This window comes from Pan paniscus, chromosome 7, assembly GCF_029289425.2.
Source record: "Pan paniscus chromosome 7, NHGRI_mPanPan1-v2.0_pri, whole genome shotgun sequence".
Taxonomy (NCBI): domain Eukaryota; kingdom Metazoa; phylum Chordata; class Mammalia; order Primates; family Hominidae; genus Pan; species Pan paniscus.
Window position 1 is genome coordinate 44921691 of NC_073256.2, and position 26201 is coordinate 44947891.

At 40.6% G+C, this 26201-nt stretch overlaps 1 protein-coding gene across 2 annotated transcripts; it reads left to right on the top strand.

The window, feature by feature from the left end:
* The first annotated feature begins 227 nt into the window (after nucleotides 1–227).
* BNIP3L (BCL2 interacting protein 3 like) lies at nucleotides 228–24655 on the top strand. Of its 2 annotated transcripts, none has more exons than XM_003823554.7 (6): nucleotides 228–612; nucleotides 8635–8818; nucleotides 12773–12845; nucleotides 19530–19633; nucleotides 19757–19906; nucleotides 21893–24655. In XM_003823554.7, the coding sequence occupies exons 1-6, from the start codon at nucleotides 513–515 to the stop codon at nucleotides 21939–21941; spliced, it is 660 nt and encodes a 219-aa protein (XP_003823602.1). In that variant the 5' UTR covers nucleotides 228–512; the 3' UTR covers nucleotides 21942–24655. The 2 variants fall into 2 exon arrangements, with proteins under 2 accessions (XP_003823602.1, XP_034821753.1); XM_034965862.3 differs by lacking the exon at nucleotides 228–612 and adding an exon at nucleotides 746–878.
* Nucleotides 24656–26201: the final 1546 nt, after the last annotated feature.

The window sequence follows — 26201 nt, forward strand, 5'->3', positions numbered from 1 at the left end:
GCAGCTTTATTTGGAGTTTACACGTGGAGGCACCTGGGTTTGGGGCTTCCTTTGTGTCCCCAAGACACCTATTGCAGAAGTGAGTCCTAAGAGGTAGAAAACAGATGCATGCGCAGGGCTGGGTGAAGCAGTGTGGAGCCTGTGTGAGAGGAGGCACGGGCGCGAACACAGGAGCGCACTTCCTCATTCCGCTTCTCCTCATCCTCTCTCCCACTGCCATTGGCATCACTCATCCCATCCGGTCATCCCAAGTCACGCGCAAGAGTTCGTTCCCGGCGCGCGCGTCAGCCTGACTCGAGCGTCTCCACGTCCGGGACCCGCAGGGGAGCGCCCCTACCCCGTCCGGTCGCTTGCTGTGTTGTCATCACGTGGCCTGGGCGGGCCCTGACGTCAGGGGCAGGGGAGGGACGGCGCAGGCGCAGAAAAGGGGGCGGCGGACTCGGCTTGTTGTGTTGCTGCCTGAGTGCCGGAGACGGTCCTGCTGCTGCCGCAGCCCTGCCAGCTGTCCGACGATGTCGTCCCACCTAGTCGAGCCGCCGCCGCCCCTGCACAACAACAACAACAACTGCGAGGAAAATGAGCAGTCTCTGCCCCCGCCGGCCGGCCTCAATAGTGAGTGTGGGGCCGAGGCTCAGTGAAGGGGATGGGGGAGGAGGAGCAGCCCCGGCCGCCGCCACCGGCGCGGCGCGGGAGGCGGGAGGAGAAGGCAGCTGATTGGCCCAGGCATGGGATGTCCAGGTGACTGACAGCTCCCGTCCCCTGTCAAGAGGAGGGGCGCCTGCCTTGCTCCGGGCGTCTCTGTTGCCTCCTGGGGTCTTGGGCCGGGGGCCGTTTGGGTTCGCGGTCCGGGAGCGGCGCGGGTAGCGCGGATCCCGCTGGTGCGGGGGGTGGTCCCCAGCAGCGGAGCCGGGCGGGGCGGGGCGGGGGCGGGCCTGGGGGGCGGGGAGGCCGGGTGGGCGGAGCGGGCCGCGGAGGGGACGTGGGCCGGGATGGGGACGTGCGGCGGGGACGCCGGGGGATGGACGCGCGGGAGCGGGGCGGGGCGGGCGGCTGCCGCGGGACGTGTCGGGGATCAGGTGTGCGGGGCCCGCGGGCGGGCAGCGTCTGGCGGGCGCGGGAGCCCCCAGCGAACATTCCTTTGTTGCCACATGTTTGTCAGGAAAATTCATTTGCTCGTCTAGGGGTGGCTTCAGTCACGTGTGGGGTGAGAGGCTGTGCCTTGCTTCTCCTTTCTCCTTTTTTATTTTTTTATTAGATTTCTCGAAGTTGCCCAAGTGATTTTTTTTTTTTTTTAAAGCGATGGGTTGTGCGCCTAGTAAAGCTGAGAGCAGTCTCCTGAACCACCCAGGATTGCACACGTCAGGGAGTCTGGGGCCATGCATTTAAAGAAACGGAATTAAAAACGCACTCGGGCAGTTGAAAGTTAACGGACCAGGCTGATAGACAACCCAGGCCAGGGTCTTTTCATAACATTCCGCTGCCCAGACATCTTGTCCTCAGATTGTTCCTAGTCGTGAGAACCGGGAGCCTTCTTGGAAGGGTTCTTGCCTAACCTTTCTTTAATTCAACTCTTGGGAAAGAGGTAATGGGAGCAGTGAGCATATGGCCAGATGAAGTCTTTTCAAAACCACTTGGATGCTTAAAGGTCATGCAGTATCTTTCGTAAGAGGGAGGTGCTTCCAGTGTGGCCTGAAGATTATTTTAGGGAAGAGAGTTTCAGCCCTCACCAGGTAGCGATGGAGTTTGGAGATTTTAAGATGGATGCTACTGCTCCAGGTTTTGATGGGTTAATTCCCAAAACCTTTAAGTGTCATATATTCCAGAATGTAAGATGGTTATATTATTTCCCACAGTAAATTAGGATGAATGTATGAGTCTTTAAACGTTACTTGTATCACATATTCCTATGCAATTTTAAGTTATTTGCCCATGTTTAGCATACTGTCTTAGATTTTAGAATGGGAAGAAACTTCAGAGCTAGCTAACTGCCTCCTGTTGTTTGCCTGTAGAGAAACAGGTCTAGAGTAAATGGCCTTGTCCAAGTTCACAACCGGCTGGGAGCAAAGCAGAGGTTCTCATGTTCAGCCTGTCTACTGCTCTTTTGAGGACTTTTTTTTTTTTTTTTTTTTTTTTTGAGGTAGAGTCTCGCTCTGTCTACAACCTCCGCCTCCCAGGTTCAAGCGATTCTTCTGCCTCAGCCTCCCGAGTAGCTGGGACTACAGGTGCCTGCCACCCGCCCAGCTAATTTTTGTATTTTTAGTAGAGACGAAGTTTCGCCATGTAGCTGGGATTACAGGCGCCCGACACCAAGCTAGGCTAATTTTTGTATTTTCAGTAGAGAGGGGGTTGTTGGTCTCTCACCATGTTGGCCAGGCTGGTCTCAAACTCCTGACCTCACGTGATCCGCCCGCCTGGGCCTCCCAAAGTGCTGGGATTACAGGCTTGAGCCATCGCACCGGCTTCTTTTCAGTGGTGCAGAACCTCCTGCTGGTGTGTGTGTCTTATTTTGTCAGTGTGTTATTCTACCTAATTGACAAAGGTGGCCAACCTTTCTGTTTCTTTTTAGTATTGTTTCTTAATTGTACAGTTTTCTTATGAGTGAAGATACTTGGTAGGTGTACGTGATTTCACTGAAAGCAAAGGGATTTTCATCTTCCTTTGACCCTTTAACAACAACAACAAAAAGGGCTGAGCCAGGCAGGGCACGATGGCTCACACCTGTCATCCCAGCACTTTGGGAGGCCAAAGCGAGTGGATCACTTGAGGTCAGGAGTTCGAGACCAGCCTGGCCAACATGGTGAGCGAACAACCCCCTCTCTACTGAAAATACAAAAATTAGCCTGGCTTGGTGTTGGGCGCCTGTAATCCCAGCTATTCAGGAGGCTGAGGCAGGAGAATCGCTTGAATCCGGGAGGCAGAGGTTGCAGTGAGCCGAGATCACACCACTGCACTCCAGCCTGGGTGACAGAGCAAGACTCTGTCTCAAAAAAAAAAAGGGGGAAGAAGGGGCGGGGGCTGAGCCATATGTCGTTGTTTATCTTGGTGTCTGACAGACCTATGAGGAGTTTGATGTCTTTGGCCAGTCGGTTCCTGCTTGGCTGACATCAGCTCTTACAGAGGTGGAAGTACACTCAGCCTGCATGGGATGTCAAAATGTTGCTTTGGGACATCTGCTAGATAGAAAGTATTTTGTGTGGGATAGGGTGAGCTTTCTGAAAAGCTTTTAGATATTGCCATATTTAATTACTCCCTTCTTGCCTCTCACTCTGTTCGTTTTTTTAGCTCATTACACAACACTGTACTGAACAAAACAAGAAGCCTCATTGAATTCCTTGAAGTGATTTTTGGGCAATGGGCAAAACAACTTATTCAGGCATCTAGTACTATCCAAATTGTTGATAAGTCGAAGGACTTTGTTGGGTAAAGTTGCACAACTGAAAAACAGGAGAAGAAATGTACAGATTATCTTGCGTTTGGGATTTTATCTTTGGTTCAGGGGTCAAAGCAGTTTCAATAGCAAATTACTGAAGTATTTGAATAGTGAAGTATTTCTGTGATTTTTTTTTTTAACTTTACCGCTGTGGAGAGACTGTTCACTTTCATTAAAAATTACAGGGCAAATACCCAAACTCCTTCCAAGTCAAAAGGATGTTGTCCAGTTTGTTTTATTGTTAAGAAAACTATCAACTTCCTTAAGAATGTTTGAATAAGATTCAATAGGCCGAATAAGGAAAACCAAAGTAGTAGTGTAAATCGTAGTATAATTCTTGTTGTTGAGAAGTACAGCCTTTTTTTTCTTTTCAAATTTTCTTGTTCTTTTTTGTTTTTTGTTTTTTTGAGACAGGGTCTTGCTTTGTCACCCAAACTGGAGTGCAGTGGTGCAGTCATAGCTCATGGCAGCTTCGACCTCCTGGGCTCAAGTGATCCTCCTGCCTCAGCCTCCCAAGTAGCTAGGACTGCAGGTGTATGCCCCCACATCCAGCTAATTATTTTATTTCTTGTAGAGTTCGAGTTTCACTTTGTCACCCAGGCTGGTCACCGGCTAACTTATTTTTTGTAGAGATGGAGTTTCGCTTTGTTGCCCAAGCTGGTCACAAACTCTTTTTTTTAAATAGAAACATCTTCAAGCACAATGTCCTTGCTTTCTTGTTATGAAGAGTGCTCTTAAGGCCTTCATGGATTGTCACTGCCTCATAATAATGTTTTGAATACCTACGTAACTTGTATGTAAATACATACTTCTGCAAAAAGACCAACTTTTCAAAAATTTATTTATTTTTTTTTTTATTTAAGAAGAATGCCAGTAACTCTTGTTGGCCTGGTCTGGATTTCAGCATCAGGTTGGCCTGGTCTGGATTCCTTTCAATAATGAATGAAAAGCTTTGAGGAAAGAATGTAAATATAATGAAATTTCAAAGAGTTACATGTGGGCCTTGAAAAGTTAGGGGGAAAGATGAGGAGAAATACTCTTCATTCTCTCCTCCCCTTGTCCCAAAGCTCCTCTCTTCTTCTTCTTGCAAGAGGATTGAACTAGTGATGATAAAACTGTGAAGATTATACAACATACGGCAATGAGTATAATCATAATTATTGGACCACCCTTCACAGTCTATTATGTTAGAGAACGGAGAAGCATTCACAGAAGTTTCTCTGAATCTCTTAGTCATTCCCAAAAACCCAAACCAGAAAATATCTCATGTCATTGCATATTATGTACAAATTGGCATAAGGAACAGCTCTTAGTTTGTAAAGTCTTTTAGATAATGGAGAAAGCTTCCAGCTTTTAGTTTTCAAGCTTGATCATTAGGAGGAGAATTCACTCTGTGGTTGTTTTCTACTTTGTGTTGCTTGGACAGCACAAACCTCTTATCTAGCCTTGTTTCCTTTCCAAGTAAAAAGGGACTTTGTGAGGATTGGTAGAGTTAGAACACTAAGAAATTCTGAGGCTGTAAATCAGGAACAAATCGGGTGATGGGAAACAGACGTGTTGTTCATCTATTGAGGAAGACACATTTGCTTTTTTATGTGTTACTCAAAAGATTAATATGTAGCCTCTTAATGCCTGTGTACATAACTTTCTCTGCACCACTATGTATTTCCATAGATGATATTTTTGAAAGAGAATTACCCTTAATTAATTAAAGGAAATCTACCCTTTTAAGGCTGTTAATACCTATTGTCAAATTATTCTCCAGAATGTTCACTGAAGCCCTGATTGTAATAACAAAGTATTAGAAACAACCATCTCAGTAGTAGTTAACCATTGCCATTTAGATAATGGTTAAAGTATGGTATATCTTTATAAAAGATGAAATGCAATGCAGTTGTTCAAAAGAATGAATGTCAGTATATATTGATAGGGAAGACATTTGAAAAACGACTTACAGAATATGTCAGTATGTGTGTATGGTACAGTTCCATTTCTTTATAAAAACAAAAGCAAAAACAGACCTATATTTCATTGACAAAAACTCTGCAAGTCTCCATGTGAAACTGTCAAAAGTGGCTCCTTTGGGAGTAGGAACGGGAGGTTGGGAGAGATGTTAATTTTTAATTTTATGTACTGATGTTTATGTTTTCTAGGAACACATTTTTCCAGTAAGGAATGGTTTTTCTATGATACAGAATATAATTGTAGTAGCTAAAACTTTCTTAGGGACCTTTCTTATTGTTCTGCGTGCTATATTCATTTAATCCTCCTAACAAAGTCTTCGAGGTAGATACAGTTATTATCTCTATTTTATAGATGAGAAAACTGAGGCACAAAGAGGTTAAGTACCCTGTGCGAGGGTAACAGCTATAACTGAGAGTGGGAGCCTGGCTTCAGTCTCAGCCCCTGACCACACTATACCAGTGTATCCCAAGTACAAATTGTCCGCCTTAAGTAGAAATGCTTTCAGTTATGATTCAGGGTGTGGAGGCCACAGCAGAGATCACTTTTACTAAGCTTTTCTAGGTATGTCTCTTTCAGGTTCCAAAAGTATATATTGGATTATGATTGCTTATGTGTTTTTAATGAAGAAAATAGGATCCAGACATTGATTTGAAAGTCCTTCAAAAAAGTAAAAACCAGGTTGGGAGCAGTGGCTCATACCTGTAAGCCCAGCACTTTGGGAGGCTGAGGTGGGAGGATTGCTGAAGCCCAGGAGTTTGAGACCAACCTGGGCAATGTAGGGAGACCCTGTCTCTACTAAATAAATAAATAAATAAATAAATAAATAAATAAATAAATAAGTCGGGCATGGTGGCATGTGCCCTGTAGTCCCAGCTTCTTGGGAGGCTGAGGTGGGAGGATTGCTTGGGCCCAGGAATCAAGGCCGCAGTGAGCTGTGATTGTGCCACTGTACTATAGCCTGGGTGACAATGCAAGACTGTCTCAAAAGAAAAACAAAAGTAAGGACCAGAAAACCTGATATTGTTTGTTACACCCTTTTTTCTCTTTGATTGCCTACTTCAAGTGAATATTAATTGTATTTTAGGGAAGACTGACTTCCACAGAGACCTATCTGGAACTCCTGGTTCCTTACCTCTGCTTCTGTCAGAGCAGCTCTGGGTTTTGGTTTGCTACTATTGTACACATTAGGCTTCTATACAAGAAGAACTGGTCCCATTGGTTTAAAAATAAGTTTGAAAATCCTAGAAACAGTGAGAGTCAGAAAAAAAAACTGTTTTTATGTACATATTCTCTCCCCCACCCCCTTTCTCTCCAGTTGAAATATGTTGCAGAGCTCTAAATTTAGGGATGCTTTTGGCGTATTTCTTATACACTCCAGAGGCACTCGAGATAAATTATCTTCAATGTTAGATCTCTCTTAGCTTTGCTAGTTGTATTTGTTAATCCATTTTGAGTTCTCTAGCCTGTGTCCATTTTATGTGTGTATAGAATGAGGCCATGGAGATGTTGTACAACTGTGTCGTTTGGCAGCAGAGTCCTAAGGAATTGGTGGTGATTATGGGATGGTGGTAGCCACTGGGGCTGCCTCAAATGGAAAGGAAAGAGTTCTAAGTATTTATAAAAGAAAATTCTAGTGTATAACTGAGCATCTTCTATTTACCAGCACTTGATACTACTAAATCGTCACAGCACCCCGGTGTTATTATTATCTCTGTTTACAAATGAGGAAGCTGAAGCTCAGGTCACACAGGTAGACAGGAAGTGATGGGGTCAGATTCCCAGCTAGGTCTGCCTTGGAGCTTTCCTTCTTGTGAGGGTGATGTTCAGTTCACTCTGGAACTGGTGTAGCCATCGCCACATTTAGAGTGCATTTTAGAGTTTGAGCCAGTTTTGATGATTTTACTTCAACTTACTGACGGAACTCCTTGTTCATCCCTGGAACTCTCTAACACTTCTGCTGGGAGTTTAGAGGGATGGCCACACCAAGCTGCTTGGGTACATTTTCTAAAACAAAATTTATTGTAAGAAATGGAAATTATGAACAAAATATACCACTATCTCTTTTTGCTGTGAAGTTAAGTTTATTGGCTACTGTTAACAATTTATTTATTTACTTACTTACTATTCTTTTGTAGAGACAGGGTCTTGCCATGTTGCCCAGGCTGGTGTCAAACTCCTGGATTCAAGCAATCCTGGTGCCTCAGCCTCCCAAAGTGCTGGGATTACATGTGTGAGCCACTGTACCTGGCCTCAACTCTTGTTAAAATTAAAGCACCTTAATACATTTAGCAAACTCATCAGACCAATAAATATTTTCAAGACCTATGCAAAATTACCAGTGGCACATCCCCTTTTTCTGTGGCTCCACCCCTTCAACTTTTTGTCCAAGAAAACTTTTCGTGTTTGCCTGTAGCTGATGTGCAGTTGTTTCTGCCCCCAAATCAACAGGGTTTAATGAAAACCCTAGAAAGTAGAAACCCGTGGGAGAGAAAAGAAAAAAGACAAGTTCACAAGGTATGTTTAGTGTATAAAAAAGGAGAAGGACTAGAAAGCCTGAGATACAAAGGAAATGAAGAAACTAATCAGTGAGATAGAGATAAAGCTTTTTTCTGAATTTTTAGCATTATCACCTGATTTAGTTAACCAGCTGCATTAATTTTATGCTCCTGATTTGTGCACAAATTGAAATTTTTGCTATTGGATTTAGGTTCCCTCTCTAGGAGTTTCTCAGTTGTTTGCACTAAGTAGGATATAGTTGCTAACTTACTTAGATGACCTTTTATGAAATTTGTAGGTGATATATTTATTTCATTTCTGGAGCAGATACAGCTGAGTAGCTTAGGTAGACTATGAAGAAAGTGTGTGTGTATATATACACCAACTAAAATGTTAAAGGTAAATAGCCTAAAAGTAGCAATTTTTTTTTGAAAAGTAACCTGAGTTTTCAGTAGAGTGTTATTATAAACCAAGCTTTACCCAGAGAGAAATTGACTGAAAAACACATTTTCTGAGATGTTTTAGAGTTTGAGCTGTTTCTCAGTTGATGGCATGAGCTATTTCAGGAACAGAACTATATAGATCTTTAGACTTTTATTACTTCTTATTTATTTTCTTCAGAATACTTTTGCATTTGGTTTGAGGAGAGTCAGAATTCTTATCTGGATTCACCATGTTCACATCTGTGTGCACATGACAGATTTCAGTTCTGCTGTGGTTAACTTATCTGACTTGTCCAACAGGTTCCTGGGTGGAGCTACCCATGAACAGCAGCAATGGCAATGATAATGGCAATGGGAAAAATGGGGGGCTGGAACACGTACCATCCTCATCCTCCATCCACAATGGAGACATGGAGAAGATTCTTTTGGATGCACAACATGAATCAGGACAGAGTAGTTCCAGAGGCAGTTCGCACTGTGACAGGTAAGTGAGACCCATGTTTTGGTGGAATTCAGGAAATAGGTGGGTTACAGGGCTCATTCTCTCTAGGAAAAATTTATTTGCTTAAATCTTCACTTAGCAAAATATGCCTTCTGATATATTGTAGTATAATATATATTGCACAGATATATATTGTGTTTATATGAGACAGCTAATTGACAGGTGCTTCAGTGCCCACTGTTTTTCCCCAGATTGTCATTTTTCTTACCCAGATTATATTATTTCTAGCAGTTTATCAGTTTAAAATTCAGTGGCATAAATGCTAATTTATAGAATTAATCTGACTTTCCCCCATTTTCCTTTGTGTCCCTGTGTTACAGATCACAGACTGTTCTTGAATTAGTTACCTCTGTATATATGTGTCTTCCCTTCTAGATCTTGACGTTGCAAAGGGCAGGAGCCATGTTTAATTTTTATTACCTTCACAGTAATGGTGCTGGCACATAGTAGACACTCAGTAAATGTTTGATTCATAGGAACTGCAGGTTGCTTCACGTTATAGCAATATTTGCACAGTTGGAAGCACCAACCAAGGTCTGTAAAGATAGTTTTGAAGTCTCCTCTGCTTTCTCAGAGGATGTTTTGTTTCAGACCTCATTTTTCTATATTTGAGCTGAAGAAACTAATTACATGGATTAAGGACTGCTTATGGTGAAAGAGTAAGAATACAACGAGATATGTGTGTGGAATGAAACCAGGTCATTATTTTTTAGTATAAACTTTTCTGTTTTTTTTTTTTTTCAGAAGGGCTAGATATTAAATGACATTTAAGAAATTCTTTCAGTGACAGCTACACTGTTAGCATTATGGGGCACTGGATGACCTTCTGGGTGGTTGTTAACTGATGTTAACCATTTAGAAAATGCAAATGCACGGGAAGCGGATTAAGGAAGTGTAAACAGTGACTATTTTTAGGAATGCAGTATGGATATGTTTCTTCTTAACATTTTTGTATTTTGTAAAAATTGTGTATATTGCACATATTATTACTTATCAGAAGAAGTGAAAAAAAGGAGAAATGAGTTAAATCATGTCCAACTTCCTGAGTGGCTTATGATCCACTAATGTTGCCAAGGCAGCGGGGGACTGGTTTGTTGGCTCTGTGGCACACTGTGCACCCCCGCCACCCCCGTGTCATCCCTGACTTGTCCCTGTGCTTCTTAGAGCCTGGGATGGCTCTTGTCATAAGCGGAACCAGAGCAGATGGCTCTCTTCTGAACAGCTTGCCCTTGATTCCAGTAGCTACAGCATTAGTCTGTCTTTCCGAATGAAGATTTATATTTATATTATGGAACTTGCTGATGGGTTTCTCAAGTTTTCTGCTTGTTACGGCCTGTCAACAAGGCTTTCACTCTGCGTTCAGGTGTGTAGGCCTTGATCATTGATACCACGGTGTCCATGAGCCTGTTGTTCACATGGTGCTGTCAATGAGCAGAGAAGAGTCACCTGCTTACTTGTCTGTTCATCTTACTTCATTTATGGTGCAGTTTTACGTGTGACTGAATATGCCTTCACCCTCCTATGATCATGTTTAAGTTGAGGTTGCCATGAGGAGGCATGGCAAATGCTTTTGAACACTTTCATACCCCTCATCTTATGTCTCTCCAGGCCCTAGATTAGTGGTCGTCTTTCAGAGAATGGCTAGAACTCGAGTCTTCTGGGATAGCCTACTAACACGCTTTAGCATTGAGGAGTGTCTTCAAAACTCACATCATTTGAATTGCCATGCGTCTCTATATGTGAAAAGTAATTGGGAAGTGTTTCTTGTAGGGGGAAATGTTTTAGGGTTGTTGGGTATCAGTCCTAGAGCTGATTTATGTATATTTTCAACTTAAAAATTATTCCATAGAAATATTTGTGTTGCTACTCGGGAGGCTGAGGCAGGAGAATGGCGTGAACCCGGGAGGCGGAGCTTGCAGTGAGCCGAGATCGCGCCACTGCACTCCAGCCTGGGCGACAGAGCGAGACTCCGTCTCAAAAAAAAAAAAAAAAAAAGAAAAAAAAAGAAATATTTGTGTTGCCGCAGGGGTTGTTAGCTGGGAACCCCAGTGTGTTCTGCTTTGCCTTTCACCCTGTCACAGGGGTTTTCACCTTGACGGCACACTAGATTCACCCAGAAGCTTTTAAAAATGGCAGCACACGGACTGCATCTCAAGAACTTCTCATTTTGGTTGACAGGGGCAGGGTAGAGACGTCACAATATTTTAAAAGCTCCCCAGCCGATTCTAATATGTGCCATGGGTGAAGCTCTAATGCATTCCAAATTGTTAGGAGGAGTAAACAGTTTAGAGAAGAGGTTGGTGCCAGTGTGAAGAAGCATATAGAAGCAGAGCAATGCTTCCATAGGATTCTTGACTTTGTCACCCTGACTGCCTTGACCTGGTCACGGCTGTGTAAGGCTGACCCTTAACTTGATGTGTAGCTGTGAACCCAACAGTTATGAGCACAAAGATAGTAAACTGAGGCCAGTAGGAGTGCCCAGTTCGGGTTGACTCCTGTGCTAGTTCAAGACAAAAATTTCCTAAATATATATGACGTTGGTTTGATACAGAACCAGCTTTTCGGTTTTCCTGTCCCCATTTAAAAATCTCCTATGTCAATTATACCAGTCTAAAAGACTCCTAGGCCTAATCTGTCTGATAAATTTCTGACGATCTTATTTCTGAGTCAGTCTCACCAACGTCTCTATACATTAATTAACATTATATACATACTCTTGATAACTTTAATAGTTAATATCTATTCCTTTCAGCAAGTTAAGCCCCAAATATTTTTTATTTCTATTTTAGATTTTGGGGGAGGGTTTGTGTATGTAGTGAAGGATCCCCAGTGACTTTCAGTTTTTATACAAGAAATCATTAATAAAGCTAAGAAATTAACTTAGCACATTCTGTTCATCTCTTGTATCAAGTGCAGTTTGTGATCATGTTGTTTTTGTCTAAAAACTTATTTGTAAATTTTTACAGTTCTAAGAATGTATTTTGTGCAATCATAAAGGTTTTATATTAATATATAAGTTATATAATTCACTCTGAAATATCTCAAAGCAAATATTTCTGAAATAAGTAAAATAGTGGTTCTCAAAGTTTTTGGTCATTACATACCTTTACATTCTTAAAAATCATTAGGGACCCCAAAAAACTTGTTTGTGGGTTTATATATTTTGATATTTACTATATTAGAAATTAAAACTGAGAAAATATATATTCATTCAAAAATAATACATTTTAACATAAGTAGCATTTTTTAGTGAAAATACCTATTTTCTATAAACCCTCCAAGTTAATAAGAATAGTGGCATTGTTTTACACATTTACAAATCTCTAATACCAAGCTTAATAGAAGACAGCTGGTTCTCATCTGTGTTTGCATTCTAACTGTTGTGCTATCACACATCATGTAGCCTTCGGAAAATTCCACTATACACATGGGAGAATGAGAATGAAAAAGGCAAATAAATCCTACTAGTATTGAGAAAGGAACTGTAACCTCAAAGACCCTCTGAAAGCGTCTTTGAGAACTACCTTATGCACTTTGAGAACTACTGGTGAATTATTTAATGATGAGGGAACTTTGAGAAAAAGAACTCTGAAGTTCCTGAATTTGAAGATTATTTTACCTTTAATGGACAAAAGAGTAAATATAAGAGAATGTGACAGTTTGTGTCTGTAGGTAGTATTTCCTTTGCAAATTTATCATTTTGAAGGATTTCATTACTACTGAAAAAGTGCAGAACATTTTGGGAGTAAGAATGCTCAATTTCATTTAGCCTTTTAATATCACATAAATTTTTCTTGTATAGGGTTATGATATATTTTCTGATTTGCTTTTTCAAAGCCATACTGCTGTAACTTTTAATTTTCTAATTTCTAGTAGAGACTAAGTCATTTGACAAAGTGAGAATTAAAACTAATAGCTGAATTCCTTCTCTTCTAGCCCTTCGCCACAAGAAGATGGGCAGATCATGTTTGATGTGGAAATGCACACCAGCAGGGACCATAGCTCTCAGGTGTGTCGGGGGGATTCTGATTTACAGTAAACAATTAAGAAAGATGTAAATTCTCTAAGTATATTTTGCTAAAATAAATGTGAAGACTTTTAGGAATAGTTTGAAGCTATTATTGAGTTTCTGATTTTGGAATTTATTTAGGATGATATAGTTCTTGTCGCACTCCTTTACAACTAAGGATTTTGGGCCCTGTCACTCTAAACGAATTGGAAAATTCTTGTCCATAATAAATCATGCCAATACTCCAGGCTAGTTTCTTGAGTTTATAAGTAGAAAAAGACTGAGATAGATGCTTTAAGACCACAGAATAAATGAAGATGAAGGTTGTATTAGAACTAGACATGAAGACTTTTTTTTGCATCTGAAATCAAAGCAGTGGCTTTTGAGATAAATTTTAAATTTATCTAAATTATGCAGGATTCCTTCAAGATAAATATTGTTTACTAGGAGTTGACAATGTTGGAAACATAGATGGATATAGTATTAAAATCTTACAAATGTTTGTGTTATAAGACTTAAAATATGGTAAGTATATAATTGTGGCTAATGATTTAGAATACTCATAGCCAGCCTTTAACTTTATTGATATGTAAGATCACCTAAAAGTGTCATTAGAGTACAAATTCTTGAGGACGGGAACCATTATCTTTTTCTCCTGTATTTAGGGTGCTTGACAAATGTTGAATGAACCTTTGAATGAGTCACAACAAAAACCTTGTTTTGTCAGGTTCTCACTATTCTGTGTCCTGGGCACTAGAAATATTTTGTGTGTCTTAGATCCACCCAGTATTCTTTCTGTTTCCAAAGGCCACAGAATTCCTGTATACTTTACTATGCTCTATTTTTGCTTTTCTCTGAAATGTCGAAAATCTATGGATTCAACACAAATTTATTTTATGATGATGAGCTTTATACTATAGAGAAGCTCACAATAGGCTGTCGTATATAAGATGATCTGACTGGAGCATTTGAATTGCTGGCTTATGTATGTCAGTTTGGCCACATGCAGTAAGCTATAGCTGATGTAGAAGAAAGCTTACAAAGTCTCCATAGCAGAAAGTGTACCACGGAACCCAGGAGAGAAATCGAATTCTTTGCCGTGGTCTTTCCTGAGGAGGATTTCTTCAATCTATATCACCTTTTATACAGAAAGCTTTAAGTTTAGATTAGCATTTTCCAAAATGTGTTTTCAAGAACATTTGTTCAAAGGTCAAATAAATGGAAGGTAATGCAGCCCCAGGTTCCCCCACACTCTCACCCTAGTAGTCGCATGAGTAATTCTGACCAGTTCCTGCAGTAAAGAAATTATAGTTTAAGCTGGACATGGTGGCACTTGCCTGTAGTCTCAGCTACTTGGGAGGTGGAGGTGGGAGGATCCCTTGAGCCCCACAAGTTTTGAGTCCAGCCTGGGCAACATAGCAAGACTCTCTGTCTCTAAAAAAAAGAAAAAAAGAAATGGGTTTAATTAAACCAAATGTTGCCCAAGCTTATTTGACCTTAGACTTTCTTCCTCTTCTCTGCATACATTTTCCCCTTAAGAACTTAATAACTCCATGGAGCACTGTGGTAAGTGCTTTCCTGGCTCATGGAGTTGCAGATGTGCAATCAGGCTTAACTCAATATTGAATGTACATGGAATTCTAGAGTTGAATGCATCTACCCTGGAATTCCAAAGGAATTTTTGAAATTCAGGAAAGAAAATGTCAGGTTTTTGGCCTTTGGTAGGTTTGCCAGTGTTGATCCCTTCTCAGGACCAAATCCCTAAAAGAGCATAGGCTATCATCAAGAGGAGGTACTTACTTTATGTTGACAATCAGATCGGTCAGTTTCAACAGAGGGAAGAGTTTGGAAAGACAGTCTAACCCCTGTGAGAGATAACAGTTGAGTAAGACTTAATAAGGGAGCTGTCAGCAGGTATAGTTTAAACTTTTAAAAACCTTTGACATTGCCTTTTTTTAATGGAAGAAACAATAATTTAAAAATTAATTTCTTTAGGATTTGGGAAAATTGATTTTCTTCCTGAATAAGAAGAAAGTTTAGGGTTAGGAAACTTAAAAAAGCAGTTAAAGGACTGTTATTGTACTTGATCTTATAGAATGTTTTTATATGTGTTTATAAGGACCATATATCATTTTCAAGCTTTTCTAAGATGAGGAAGTAAAGTCACTAACATTAACTAGATATGTTCTAGGTGCTCAGTTTCTTTTTTTTTTTTTTGGAGACAGCGTCTCAGGGTCTTGCTTTGTCACCCAGGCTGGAGTGTGGTGGTGCAGTTATAGCTCACCACAGACTTCGATTCCCAGCTCAAGCAATCTTTCTGCCTCAGTCTCCCTAGTAGCTGGGACTACAGGCTCACACTGCCACGCCTGGCTACTTTTTTATTTTTTATTTTTGTATAGACAGAGTCTCGCTATATTGCCCAGGCTGTTTTCAAACTCCTGGCCTCAAATGATCCTCCCATGTCAGCCTCCCAAAGTGCTGGAATTACAGACATGAGTTACTACTCCCACCTCTCTTTTAATGTTCTCAATCCAGTGAAAGCAGTGATATTATCCCCATGGACCAGTGGAAAAAGTGAGGCTTTGTACTAATTACTTATCTAAGATCACAAAGCAAGTCACTGTTAGAGCCAGGATTCAAAGCAGGTCTGAGTCTGTGGCCCTTGTTCTTTCTACTGAACTAAGTAAATGAATTTGATTGATAACAGGAGAGCTCACAAAGCCATGAGAATGAACTGAAAAATGTCTGCTGAGTTATGGTATGGGGAATCTGCCTAAGGCAGTGTGCACTTAGGAAAAAGACCATGAAACTGCTTTTCGGATGATCATCCTCAAGAGTCTCAGTTTTGTATCAGAAAACAGACTGTAGATTGTTTCTTCACTTGATCTTAGCCAAAAGTCCGAGAAGCAATATAGATTATTTATTGAAGACATTTTTGCATTGTGTTTCTGGGACCAAAAATGCCAGCACAATGTTGAGTGTTACTGAAAAATGATCCAAACAGAAAATATCCTCCATTTCCTGTCTTGTAAAACTGTGATTTTTATCTGTACATGAATCATGGTATACAGCTTAATATCCATATTTAGAGGACAAAGTGACCTTGAGGTAAACCAGAGAAGGAAAACTTAAGTGATCAGAAAACAAAGAACTCCATGTGAGAGAACAGGCTAGAACGATCAGAATCTTCTTTGTTTTTGTTTTTTGTTTTTGAGATGGACCTCACTCTGTCACCAGGCTGGAGTGCAGTGGCATCGGCTCACTGCAACCTCTGTTTCCAGGTGGTTCTGCTGCCTCAGCTGCCCAAGAAGCTGGGATTACAGGTGTGCACCACAACGCCTGGCTAATTTTTGTATTTTTAGTAAAGACAGGGTTTCGCCGTGTTGGCCAGGCTGGTCTCAAACTCCTAACCTCAAGTGATCCGTCCACCTCGGCCTCCCTAAGTGCTGGGATTACAGGCATGAGCCATGGTGCCCAGCCAGAATCTTCTTTGAATAGATGTAGGTATAGAGAGAGGATTATTGATTTTAAAAGCACAAATCTTACGTAATTAGATTAAGTACATTTTTACCATATTCTGGAATTCTAAGAATTGGAAGGCAGTTTAAAACCTGAAAGTGGCAAATTTAAGATTAATAAAAGGAAGCACAGAGTGGTAGTGAATGAGGAAAGCTTACCACTCTTATTCTTAAAGTATTATAAGTTGAGAAACTTCTGGAGTTCTTTTTTGTTTTGTTTTCTTTTTAAAACACTTGTCCAGAGATAACTTTGCTTCATTCAACTGAGAAAATTCCATCCTCATGAAAAAAAAAATTAGAGCGTGAAATCTTACTGCGTTTCATTCTGTCAGAAATTATGAAATATTAACTTGTTAAATCTTTGAGCAGGTTTAAAGAAAGACCTGTGAGGCCAAAGCAGGAAACTAAACAGAAGCGACCTGCAGTGTGTTGAGTATAGTCAGATATTGTGTGTACAGGAACTGATGTGCAAGTAAATTGTAACAGTTTATTGTTTTTGATTTGGGATGATTTCAGTGTTACTCCAAAGAGCCAACTCATGATTCTGAGTAATCTCAATAGCCAATGGAAGGAGCTTAATCCTAAATGCTACATTGTGTCATTCAGTGGAATTTGCCAAGTTCAGCAGAACTAGATAAGATTGGTACTAACAAGAGCAGCAGAACGCACAGGGGTTTTACTTTGCCCTGTCTGAAGCTCCTTCCTGGGGTAGCTGTTTCACAGAGAACTAGACCTGTCAAGAGTCATGTGAATATGTCAGACTCTGCATTTCTTAGCTACCTACTGAAAAGAATGACAGCTTTGGTCATTCTTTTGAGTGAATCCTAGTCAAACAAAATAAAATGTCAAAATGCTTCTTAGTTTTGAGACCCCTGGGTTTGGGGTCATAGCATGACATTCCTTAAAACTGACTATGACCAGGCACGGTGGCTCACGCCTGTAATCTCAACACTTTGGGAGGCTGAGGCGCGTGGATCACTTGAGGTCAGGAGTTCGAGACCAGCCTGGCCAACGTGGTGAAACCCCATCTCTATGAAAAATATAAAAATTTGCCAGGTGTAGTGCCAGGCGCCTGTAATCCCAGCTACTCTGGAAGCTGAGGCAGGAGAATTGCTAGAACCCAGGAGGCAGAGGTTGCAGTGAGCCAAGGTCACGCCACTGCACTCCAGCCTGGGTGACAGAGCGAGACTCCGTCTCAAAAAGAAAACTGAATAAATAATACTGAATAAATAAATATCATTTTTAGGACTTTTTCATTCCTTTTGGTTCTATTAAAAGGGGAGCTATTGGAAATGTTAATTGTTCTTGGCCTGAAACTTTAGGTTATAATAAGCAATTTTTAAAACTCACATTTTTAATTTTATTTGATATGACAGATGTTAAATTCTGACTCAACTTATTATAGATTATTCCCAAAAACTTTTGGCTAACATAGTTTCGAAACCTTGGAAAATGTTTGTATAGCAATTTGTCCTAAAAATATAATCTCCTTCCAGAGAGTAAACCCTGGTGCTTAACAGTAGGGCCTCTCTATACAGTATTCCTGGGTTTGAATACTGGCCCTGCTATGTACTGGCCCTGCTATGTACTAAGGTTGTGGAACCTTAGGCAAGTTATTTAATCTATGTCTCAGTCTCCTCATCTGTAAAATGGGATTTTAATAATTATTTTTATAGGGTTATTTGTTGCAAGGTGAAAGTTAATGCATGTGGCTGGGTGCAGTGTCCCACACCTGTAATCCCAGCACTTTGGGAGGCTGAGGCAGGGAAGATCCCTTGGGCCCGGGAGTTCAAGACCAGGCTGGGCAACATAGTGAAACACTGTCTCTTTAAAGAAATACAAAAATTAGCTGGGCGTGGTGGCACACACCTGTAGTCCCAGCTACTTGGGAGGTTGAGGTGGGAGAATTAATTGAGCCCAGGAGTTCGAGGCTGCAGTAAGCTGTGATTGCACTCTGGCCTGGGTGACACAGGAGACCCTGTCTCCAGAAAAAAAAAAAAATGCATGTAACATGCTTGGAATAATATTTGCCCCTTTAAGTGCTCAATAAATACTATTATTTATTTCCTCATCACATCTCTCACTTATTTTTGTTTTACTTCTCATCATTTTATTTTTAGCATATCCTTTTATTTCCTTTTATTTTTTTAATTATGAAAATTTTTTTTTTCTTTTTTTTGTTGAGATGGAATCTCACTCTATCACCCAGGCTGGAGTGTAGTGGCTGGATCTCGGCTCCATCTCCCAGGCTCAAGCAACCTCTACCTCCCAGGCTCAAGCGATTCTTCTGCCTCAGCCTCTCAAGTAGCTGGGATTACAGGTGCCCGCCACCATGCCCGGCTAAGTTTTTTTTGTTTTGTTTTGTTTTTTGAGGCGGAGTCTCGCTCTTTCCCCCAGGCAGGAGTGTAGTGGCGCGATCTCTGCTCACTGCAAGCTCCGCCTCCTGGGTTCACGCCATTCTCCTGCCTCAGCCTCCCGAGTAGCTGGGACTACAGGTGCCCGCCATCACGCCCAGCTAATTTTTTTGTATTTTTAGTAGACACAGGGTTTCACTGTGTTAGCCAGGATGGTCTCGATCTCCTGACCTTGTGATCCGCTCATCTCGGCCTCCCAAAGTGCTGGGATTACAGGCGTGAGCCACCGCGCCCAGCGTATAAGTTTTGTGTTTTTTTTTAGTAAAGACGGGGTTTTACCATGTTGGCCAGGCTGGTCTCCAGCTTCTGACCTCAAGTGATCCGCCTCCCTCAGCCTCCCAAAGTGCTGGGATTATAGGCATGAGCCACTGCACCCGGCCTAATTACGAAAATTTTAAGTGCATACAAGAGAGAATAATATAATGGACCTCCATGTAAGTATTGCCCAGATTTAACTCTTATCGAGGTTTTTCATACTTCCCTTAGCATTACATCCCAAAGTACAGTCTTATGCAGTTCCTGTGCTGTGCTTAGATATCCCAACAGTGAAGCTCACTCAGGTTGTTCTGAAGATATTACATACTCTGATCTTACATTATTTTTCAGCATTTTTTAGAAAAGCAACATGTTTGTTATCTAAAATTTCTGAGACACAACCTTATGAGTTTGGTATCTTTTCTGTCTAGATTTTTCTTTGTATTAGGAGGAATTGGTCTTCCTTTTTTTCTTAAAGTTTGAATTCTTCTTTACAGTCAGAAGAAGAAGTTGTAGAAGGAGAGAAGGAAGTCGAGGCTTTGAAGAAAAGTGCGGACTGGGTGTCAGACTGGTCCAGTAGACCCGAAAACATTCCACCCAAGTGAGTTCTCACATGTTTCTTGTCAGTGGACACAGTTGATCTGCGCACGCTTACAGGCAATGGGCCTGGTAATCCCCACGATATTTTCAGCAAATGACATCTGCCTCTGAATTTCTTTCTCAGGGAGTTCCACTTCAGACACCCTAAACGTTCTGTGTCTTTAAGCATGAGGAAAAGTGGAGCCATGAAGAAAGGGGGTATTTTCTCCGCAGAATTTCTGAAGGTGTTCATTCCATCTCTCTTCCTTTCTCATGTTTTGGCTTTGGGGCTAGGGTAAGTACTGGTCAACTCCTGAAGTTTTTTCCATTCATTTTATCCTCTTATTTTCAGATTGAAGAAATGTATGTGAAAGCAGTTTTTATTGCTTTACTTTCAGTGTTTTAGTGCAAATAAGGTGAACTTAAAAAAGTGGGTGCACAATTGTTCTACAAATAAGCATTTTTAATAATAGTAGAGTGTGTTTTCTTATTTGAAAATAAGATATTTGGCCTGGTGTGGTGGCTCATGCCAGTAATCCCAGCACTTTGGGAGGCCAAGATGGGTGGATGGCCTGAGGCCAGGAGTTCGAGACCAGCCTGGCCAACATGGTGAAACCCGGTCTCTACTAAAAATACAAAAATTAGCTGGCCATGGTGGTACATGCCTGTGGTCCCAGCTACTTGGGAGGCTGAGGCAGGAGAATTGCTTGAACATGGGAGGCGGAAATTGCAGTGAGCCGAGATCATGCCACTGCACTCCAGCCTGGGGGATAGAGTGAGACTCCATCTCGGAAAAAAAAAAAAAAAAAAAAGATGTTCATAATAATCCCCTAAATGATCAAATGTAAGCGGACTCTTCTGTGATTGATTTTTCTTTTGGGGTTTTGTTGTGTAATATTTAATCTTGAGTAATTTATGAACTAAACTAATCTTTAGCATGTACATTTTGTGGTCAGTGCAAATACCTTTTTTTCATATGGGAAAATACATGATTACATTGAATAGTTTTTTTTTAATGAAACTGGTAGGTTGATTGGTGCTAATTTTTTCCTTTTTTAACTTTGTAGTATTTTCATTTATTTTGCTAAAATCGACCTCATATTTACGTGTAATTCATTAGTTTCTTAGCCACATCTTTTAAATAAATTGCTTTTTTTCCTTGATTTAAACAATTGAGGAATTACACTTCTGAAAGATTTTAGGAGTTAAACAGTAGCTGTTAATTTTTTTCAAGACATATGTTGTGCTCTAAGCATGCCCAGTGGGTCATTTTCAGTATAAGATACGCAGAAGATGGGGTCATCCTTTTTCTTCCCTTTAAGGAGCTCAGCATATTGGAGAGAGATTCTTAGTCACGACCTCAGAAACTTGCATACAGCTTTCCACACACCCGTCTTGTCTCTCTTGGGTGCTTGATCTGCTTTTGTGAGGGCAAGGACAGTAATCACAAACAGCAACCTAGAAGGGGTTTGTGCAGAAGGGGACTGTGTGACTGTTGCGTGGGGGTTGATGTGGGGCAGGTGTAGGAGTTTAATACATTGCTGCCTATACAGCAGTTCATTGCCCTTAAGCAATTGGTTTCTATACCTTGCCGTCTCTCTTTCAGTCATCTTCAGATTGTTTGTCTTGGCTGTAAGTATAACTATTGCTATAGATGAATGTAAAAAGAGTGTTTAAAAAGTTCGTTGCTTTAATTGCACTGGAGGTGAAGCTAGTTACATACTTTCCTTAACTTCCCTTCTGCTTTTGCTGTTGAAGAGGCCAAATACTTTCTTGGCATGAAAAAGTATTATAAGGCCCCTAATCCTTAGGAGTTATTAGTAAGAGCTGTCTTTAAAGCACTGGCAGCTTTTAAGGTTTTTTTTTTCTTTTGTCCTACATAGAGCACCAGAATAATTTCACATATTACTGTATTTTTGTGTCTGAAATGTCAGTAGAACCTTCTGTCCACCAAAGAGGAACATCTTGAAGGAGTTGGGCTGCTTTATTTACTCTGTGGAGGGATCTGTTCTCTCTGGCTTTACTTTGTCTAATCACTACCCCTTTGCTGTCGAGCCCCGATATTTAATGAGTAAACAAAATCATATAAAACCAGTTTGGCCGGGCTGGTGACTGGTTTTAAGAAAGTCAGTGATGATTTCACGGTGTTTGGGGAGTGGTACCCACAAACCTTTAGAGCCTTTTACAAAGACTGAAGAGTTTTAAGTAGAGTTCAACCTGTGGACAAGCTGGTATAGAACTGTTGAAACAGGTGAAACATGATGCCTCTGCTTCCTTTCAGCATCTATATTGGAAAGCGACTGAGCACACCCTCTGCCAGCACCTACTGAGGGAAAGGAAAAGCCCCTGGAAATGCGTGTGACCTGTGAAGTGGTGTATTGTCACAGTAGCTTATTTGAACTTGAGACCATTGTAAGCATGACCCAACCTACCACCCTGTTTTTACATATCCAATTCCAGTAACTCTCAAATTCAGTATTTTATTCAAACTCTGTTGAGGCATTTTACTAACCTTATACCCTTTTTGGCCTGAAGACATTTTAGAATTTCCTAACAGAGTTTACTGTTGTTTAGAAATTTGCAAGGGCTTCTTTTCCGCAAATGCCACCAGCAGATTATAATTTTGTCAGCAATGCTGTTATCTCTAATTAGTGCCACCAGACTAGACCTGTATCATTCATGGTATAAATTTTACTCTTGCAACATAACTACCATCTCTCTCTTAAAACGACATCAGGTTAGCAAATGGTGTAAAAGAAGCTTTATTGTCTAGTTGTTTTTTTTCCCCCAAGACAAAGGCAAGTTTCCCTAAGTTTGAGTTGATAGTTATTAAAAAGAAAACAAAACAAAAAAAAAGCAAGGCACAAGAAAAAAATATCCTGGGCAATAAAAAAATTATTTTAAACCAGCTTTGGAGCCACTTTTTTGTCTAAGCCTCCTAATAGCGTCTTTTAATTTATAGGAGGCAAGCTGTATAAATGATAGGTATGAAATAGAATAAGAACTAAAATACATCAGCAGATTTTCATACTAGTATGTTGTAATGCTGTCTTTTCTATGGTGTAGAATCTTTCTTTCTGATAAGGAACGTCTCAGGCCTAGAAATATATGAAATTGCTTTTTGAGATTTTTGCGTGTGTTTGATATTTTTTACGTTAATTAGCTGCATGTGAATTTTTCATGACCTTCTTTACATTTTTTATTTTTTATTTCTTTATTTTTTTTTCTCTAAGAAGAGGCTTTGGAATGAGTTCCAATTTGTGATGTTAATACAGGCTTCTTGTTTTAGGAAGCATCACCTATACTCTGAAGCCTTTAAACTCTGAAGAGAATTGTTTCAGAGTTATTCCAAGCACTTGCACAACTTGGAAAAACAGACTTGGGTTGTGGGAACAGTTGACAGCGTTCTGAAAAGATGCCATTTGTTTCCTTCTGATCTCTCACTGATTAATGTTTACTGTACAGTCTTCCCAAGGTGATTCCTGCGACTGCAGGCACTGGTCATTTTCTCATGTAGCTGTCTTTTCAGTTATGGTAAACTCTTAAAGTTCAGAACACTCAACAGATTCCTTCAATGATATACTTGTTCGTTCATTTCTAAAATGTGAAGCTTTAGGACCAAATTGTTAGAAAGCATCAGGATGACCAGTTATCTCGAGTAGATTTTCTTGGATTTCAGAACATCTAGCATGACTCTGAAGGATACCACATGTTTTATATATAAATAATTACTGTTTATGATATAGACATTGATATTGACTATTTAGAGAACCATTGTTAATTTTAAAACTAGCAATCTATAAAGTGCATCAGGTCAACTTGAATAAAAACACTATGACAGCCAGATTTGCCAGTTTGCAGAAACTAACTCTTTTCTCTCACATCAACATTTGTAAAATTGATGTGTTATAGTGGAAAATAACATACAGATTAAACAAAATTTTTATCTTTTTTCAAGAATATAGCTGGCTATCTTTAAGAAAGATGATATATCCTAGTTTTGAAAGTAATTTTCTTTTTTCTTTCTAGCATTTGATGTCTAAATAATTTTGGACATCTTTTTCCTAGACCATGTTTCTGTCTTACTCTTAAACCTGGTAACACTTGATTTGCCTTCTATAACCTATTTATTTCAAGTGTTCATATTTGAATTTCTTTGGGAAGAAAGTAAATCTGATGGCTCACTGATTTTTGAAAAGCCTGAATAAAATTGGAAAGGCTGGAAAGTTAGGAGAACTGACTAGCTAAACTGCTACAGTATGCAATTTCTATTACAATTGGTATTACAGGGGGGGAAAGTAAAATTACACTTTACCTGAAAGTGACTTCTTACAGCTAGTGCATTGTGCTCTTTCCAAGTTCAGCAGCAGTTCTATCAGTGGTGCCACTGAAACTGGGTATATTTATGATTTCTTTCAGTGTTAAAAAGAAACATAGTGTTGCCCTTTTTCTTAAAGCATCAGTGAAATTATGGAAAATTACTTAAAACGTGAATACATCATCACAGTAGAATTTATTATGAGAGCATGTAGTATGTATCTGTAGCCCTAACACATGGGATGAACGTTTTACTGCTACACCCAGATTTGTGTTGAACGAAAACATTGTGGTTTGGAAAGGAGAATTCAACAATTAATAGTTGAAATTGTGAGGTTAATGTTTAAAAAGCTTTACACCTGTTTACAATTTGGGGACAAAAAGGCAGGCTTCATTTTTCATATGTTTGATGAAAACTGGCTCAAGATGTTTGTAAATAGAATCAAGAGCAAAACTGCACAAACTTGCACATTGGAAAGTGCAACAAGTTCCCGTGATTGCAGTAAAAATATTTACTATTCTAAAAAAATGAGAATTGAAGACTTAGCCAGTCAGATAAGTTTTTTCATGAACCCGTTGTGGAAATTATTGGAATTAACTGAGCCAAAGTGATTATGCATTCTTCATCTATTTTAGTTAGCACTTTGTATCGTTATATACAGTTTACAATACATGTATAACTTGTAGCTATAAACATTTTGTGCCATTAAAGCTCTCACAAAACTTTTCCTGTCAGTATATCATTTTTCTGTCGCACCTGTTGCCTGGGAGTTTCAGGCGATGAGGCCTCCTCGCCTGCACACAGCCTTCCAGTCATCTGGCTCCCCAGCAGTGGAGTTCCTAACAGTGCTCAGGGTGTGAACGGTGTTCTGTGGGGACAGTCACCGCAGTGTGAGCATTCGTGAGTGCCTCGGGACTGTGGCATTCAGAGCGTTTGCCTCCAGGTAGTGGCAGGAGGGTGCTCACGGGAGGAGTGCTCAGGAAGTACAGGAGAGACGAAGAGTGTGCCCTGATGGGAATGGCAGTGGGGACACCAGTGAAAGTGGATCCAGAAGAAACTGGAAGTTCCACGTGCCTGGAAAACAGGATGGATACAGAGGAAACTGAAAAATGTAGGTTAGTACTGAACCTAATTGAAATGTGTGTGCCCTCCCAGGGGTCACACTTCATCATATAGTTAGCGGGGTTTACTTCTTTTAAACCAGGAGGTGATTTAAGATGTAAATTTTAGACAGTCAAGCCATCTGGTGAGAGAGTACCAGAGGAGATCAATCAGTTCTCTAGGCGAGGAGCTAGGGCCTGTCCTGGGCTGTCACCCTGAGGTTGGCAGTGGTGGGCCAGGATACGTATGAGAAACAAAGCGGAAGTAAACTGGTCAGAAAGTGACTTAGAGACGAAGGCGTGTGTATTCCTTTGTGTGTGTGGCCCGAAAACATGGGTTGATCCCATTAGTTAAAGGAGGACAGGAGAAGAAATGGGGTGGTAGGAGCAAAGAGGGAGGATTTCAGTTTTGAGTGCGTCGAACATGAAATGTCTGAGGGCCTTCTGATTGGACACTTATTAGATAGAACTATAACCCAGGAGAAGGGTCTGGAGTGGAAGTAAAACACAATCAGACCCATGCATTATATATTTATATGATGTTTAAAGATTGGACAATGGGCAAGGAAGAAAGTTACTCAAACAACAGGGAAGCCCAAAATTTGAAGGCTAAGCAGAAGAGAAGTTCTAGGTGAAATTGTTGGTATCACAGAAACCCCGAAAGTAGGAGGTGACCAAGCCTGACATGTTTCGTGGTTAAGTAAGATGAATCGAGAAGCTTTGGAATATGGCAGTCAGATCTGTGCTGATCTTTGCAAGAGCATTTTCTGTAGGAGTGAAAGAGGGATCCTGGATAAGATTGTGTTGGGTCAATGAATGAATAGCAAGAAGTGTTGGCTTTTCTGAATAAACTTCATGATTAAGAAAACAAGGGGGGAGTTTCTGAAGAGGAGACAGGATAGTAGGATTGTTGGCTTAGGTTGGGAATATAGAGGGGCCAATGTGTAGGCTAAGGAGAGAGAGCAAAGGGAGATATTAGCGTTACGGAGGGAGCAGATCAGTAATGGAAGAGTGGGACGTACTCCCTCCCGGAGAGGAAGGAAATGTAATTAAGCACTCAGGGAGGGTGAGCCTTAGAAAGGTGGAGTTTACAAAACCCAGACATTGATGACAGGAAATGAAGACGTGAGAAGGGGTGAGTTAGAAATGGAAAGTGAGGAAACCCCTGTCTG

What these genes read in the sequence shown, in the direction of transcription:
- BNIP3L (XM_003823554.7), top strand. Translation starts at nt 513, where the DNA reads ATGTCGTCCCACCTAGTCGAGCCGCCGCCGCCCCTGCACAACAACAAC. An exon ending in CCCGAAAACATTCCACCCAA is followed by an intron (nt 19,634 to 19,756) that starts GTGAGTTCTCAC and finishes TTTCTTTCTCAG; the next exon opens with GGAGTTCCACTTCAGACACC. An exon ending in GTTTTGGCTTTGGGGCTAGG is followed by an intron (nt 19,907 to 21,892) that starts GTAAGTACTGGT and finishes GCTTCCTTTCAG; the next exon opens with CATCTATATTGGAAAGCGAC.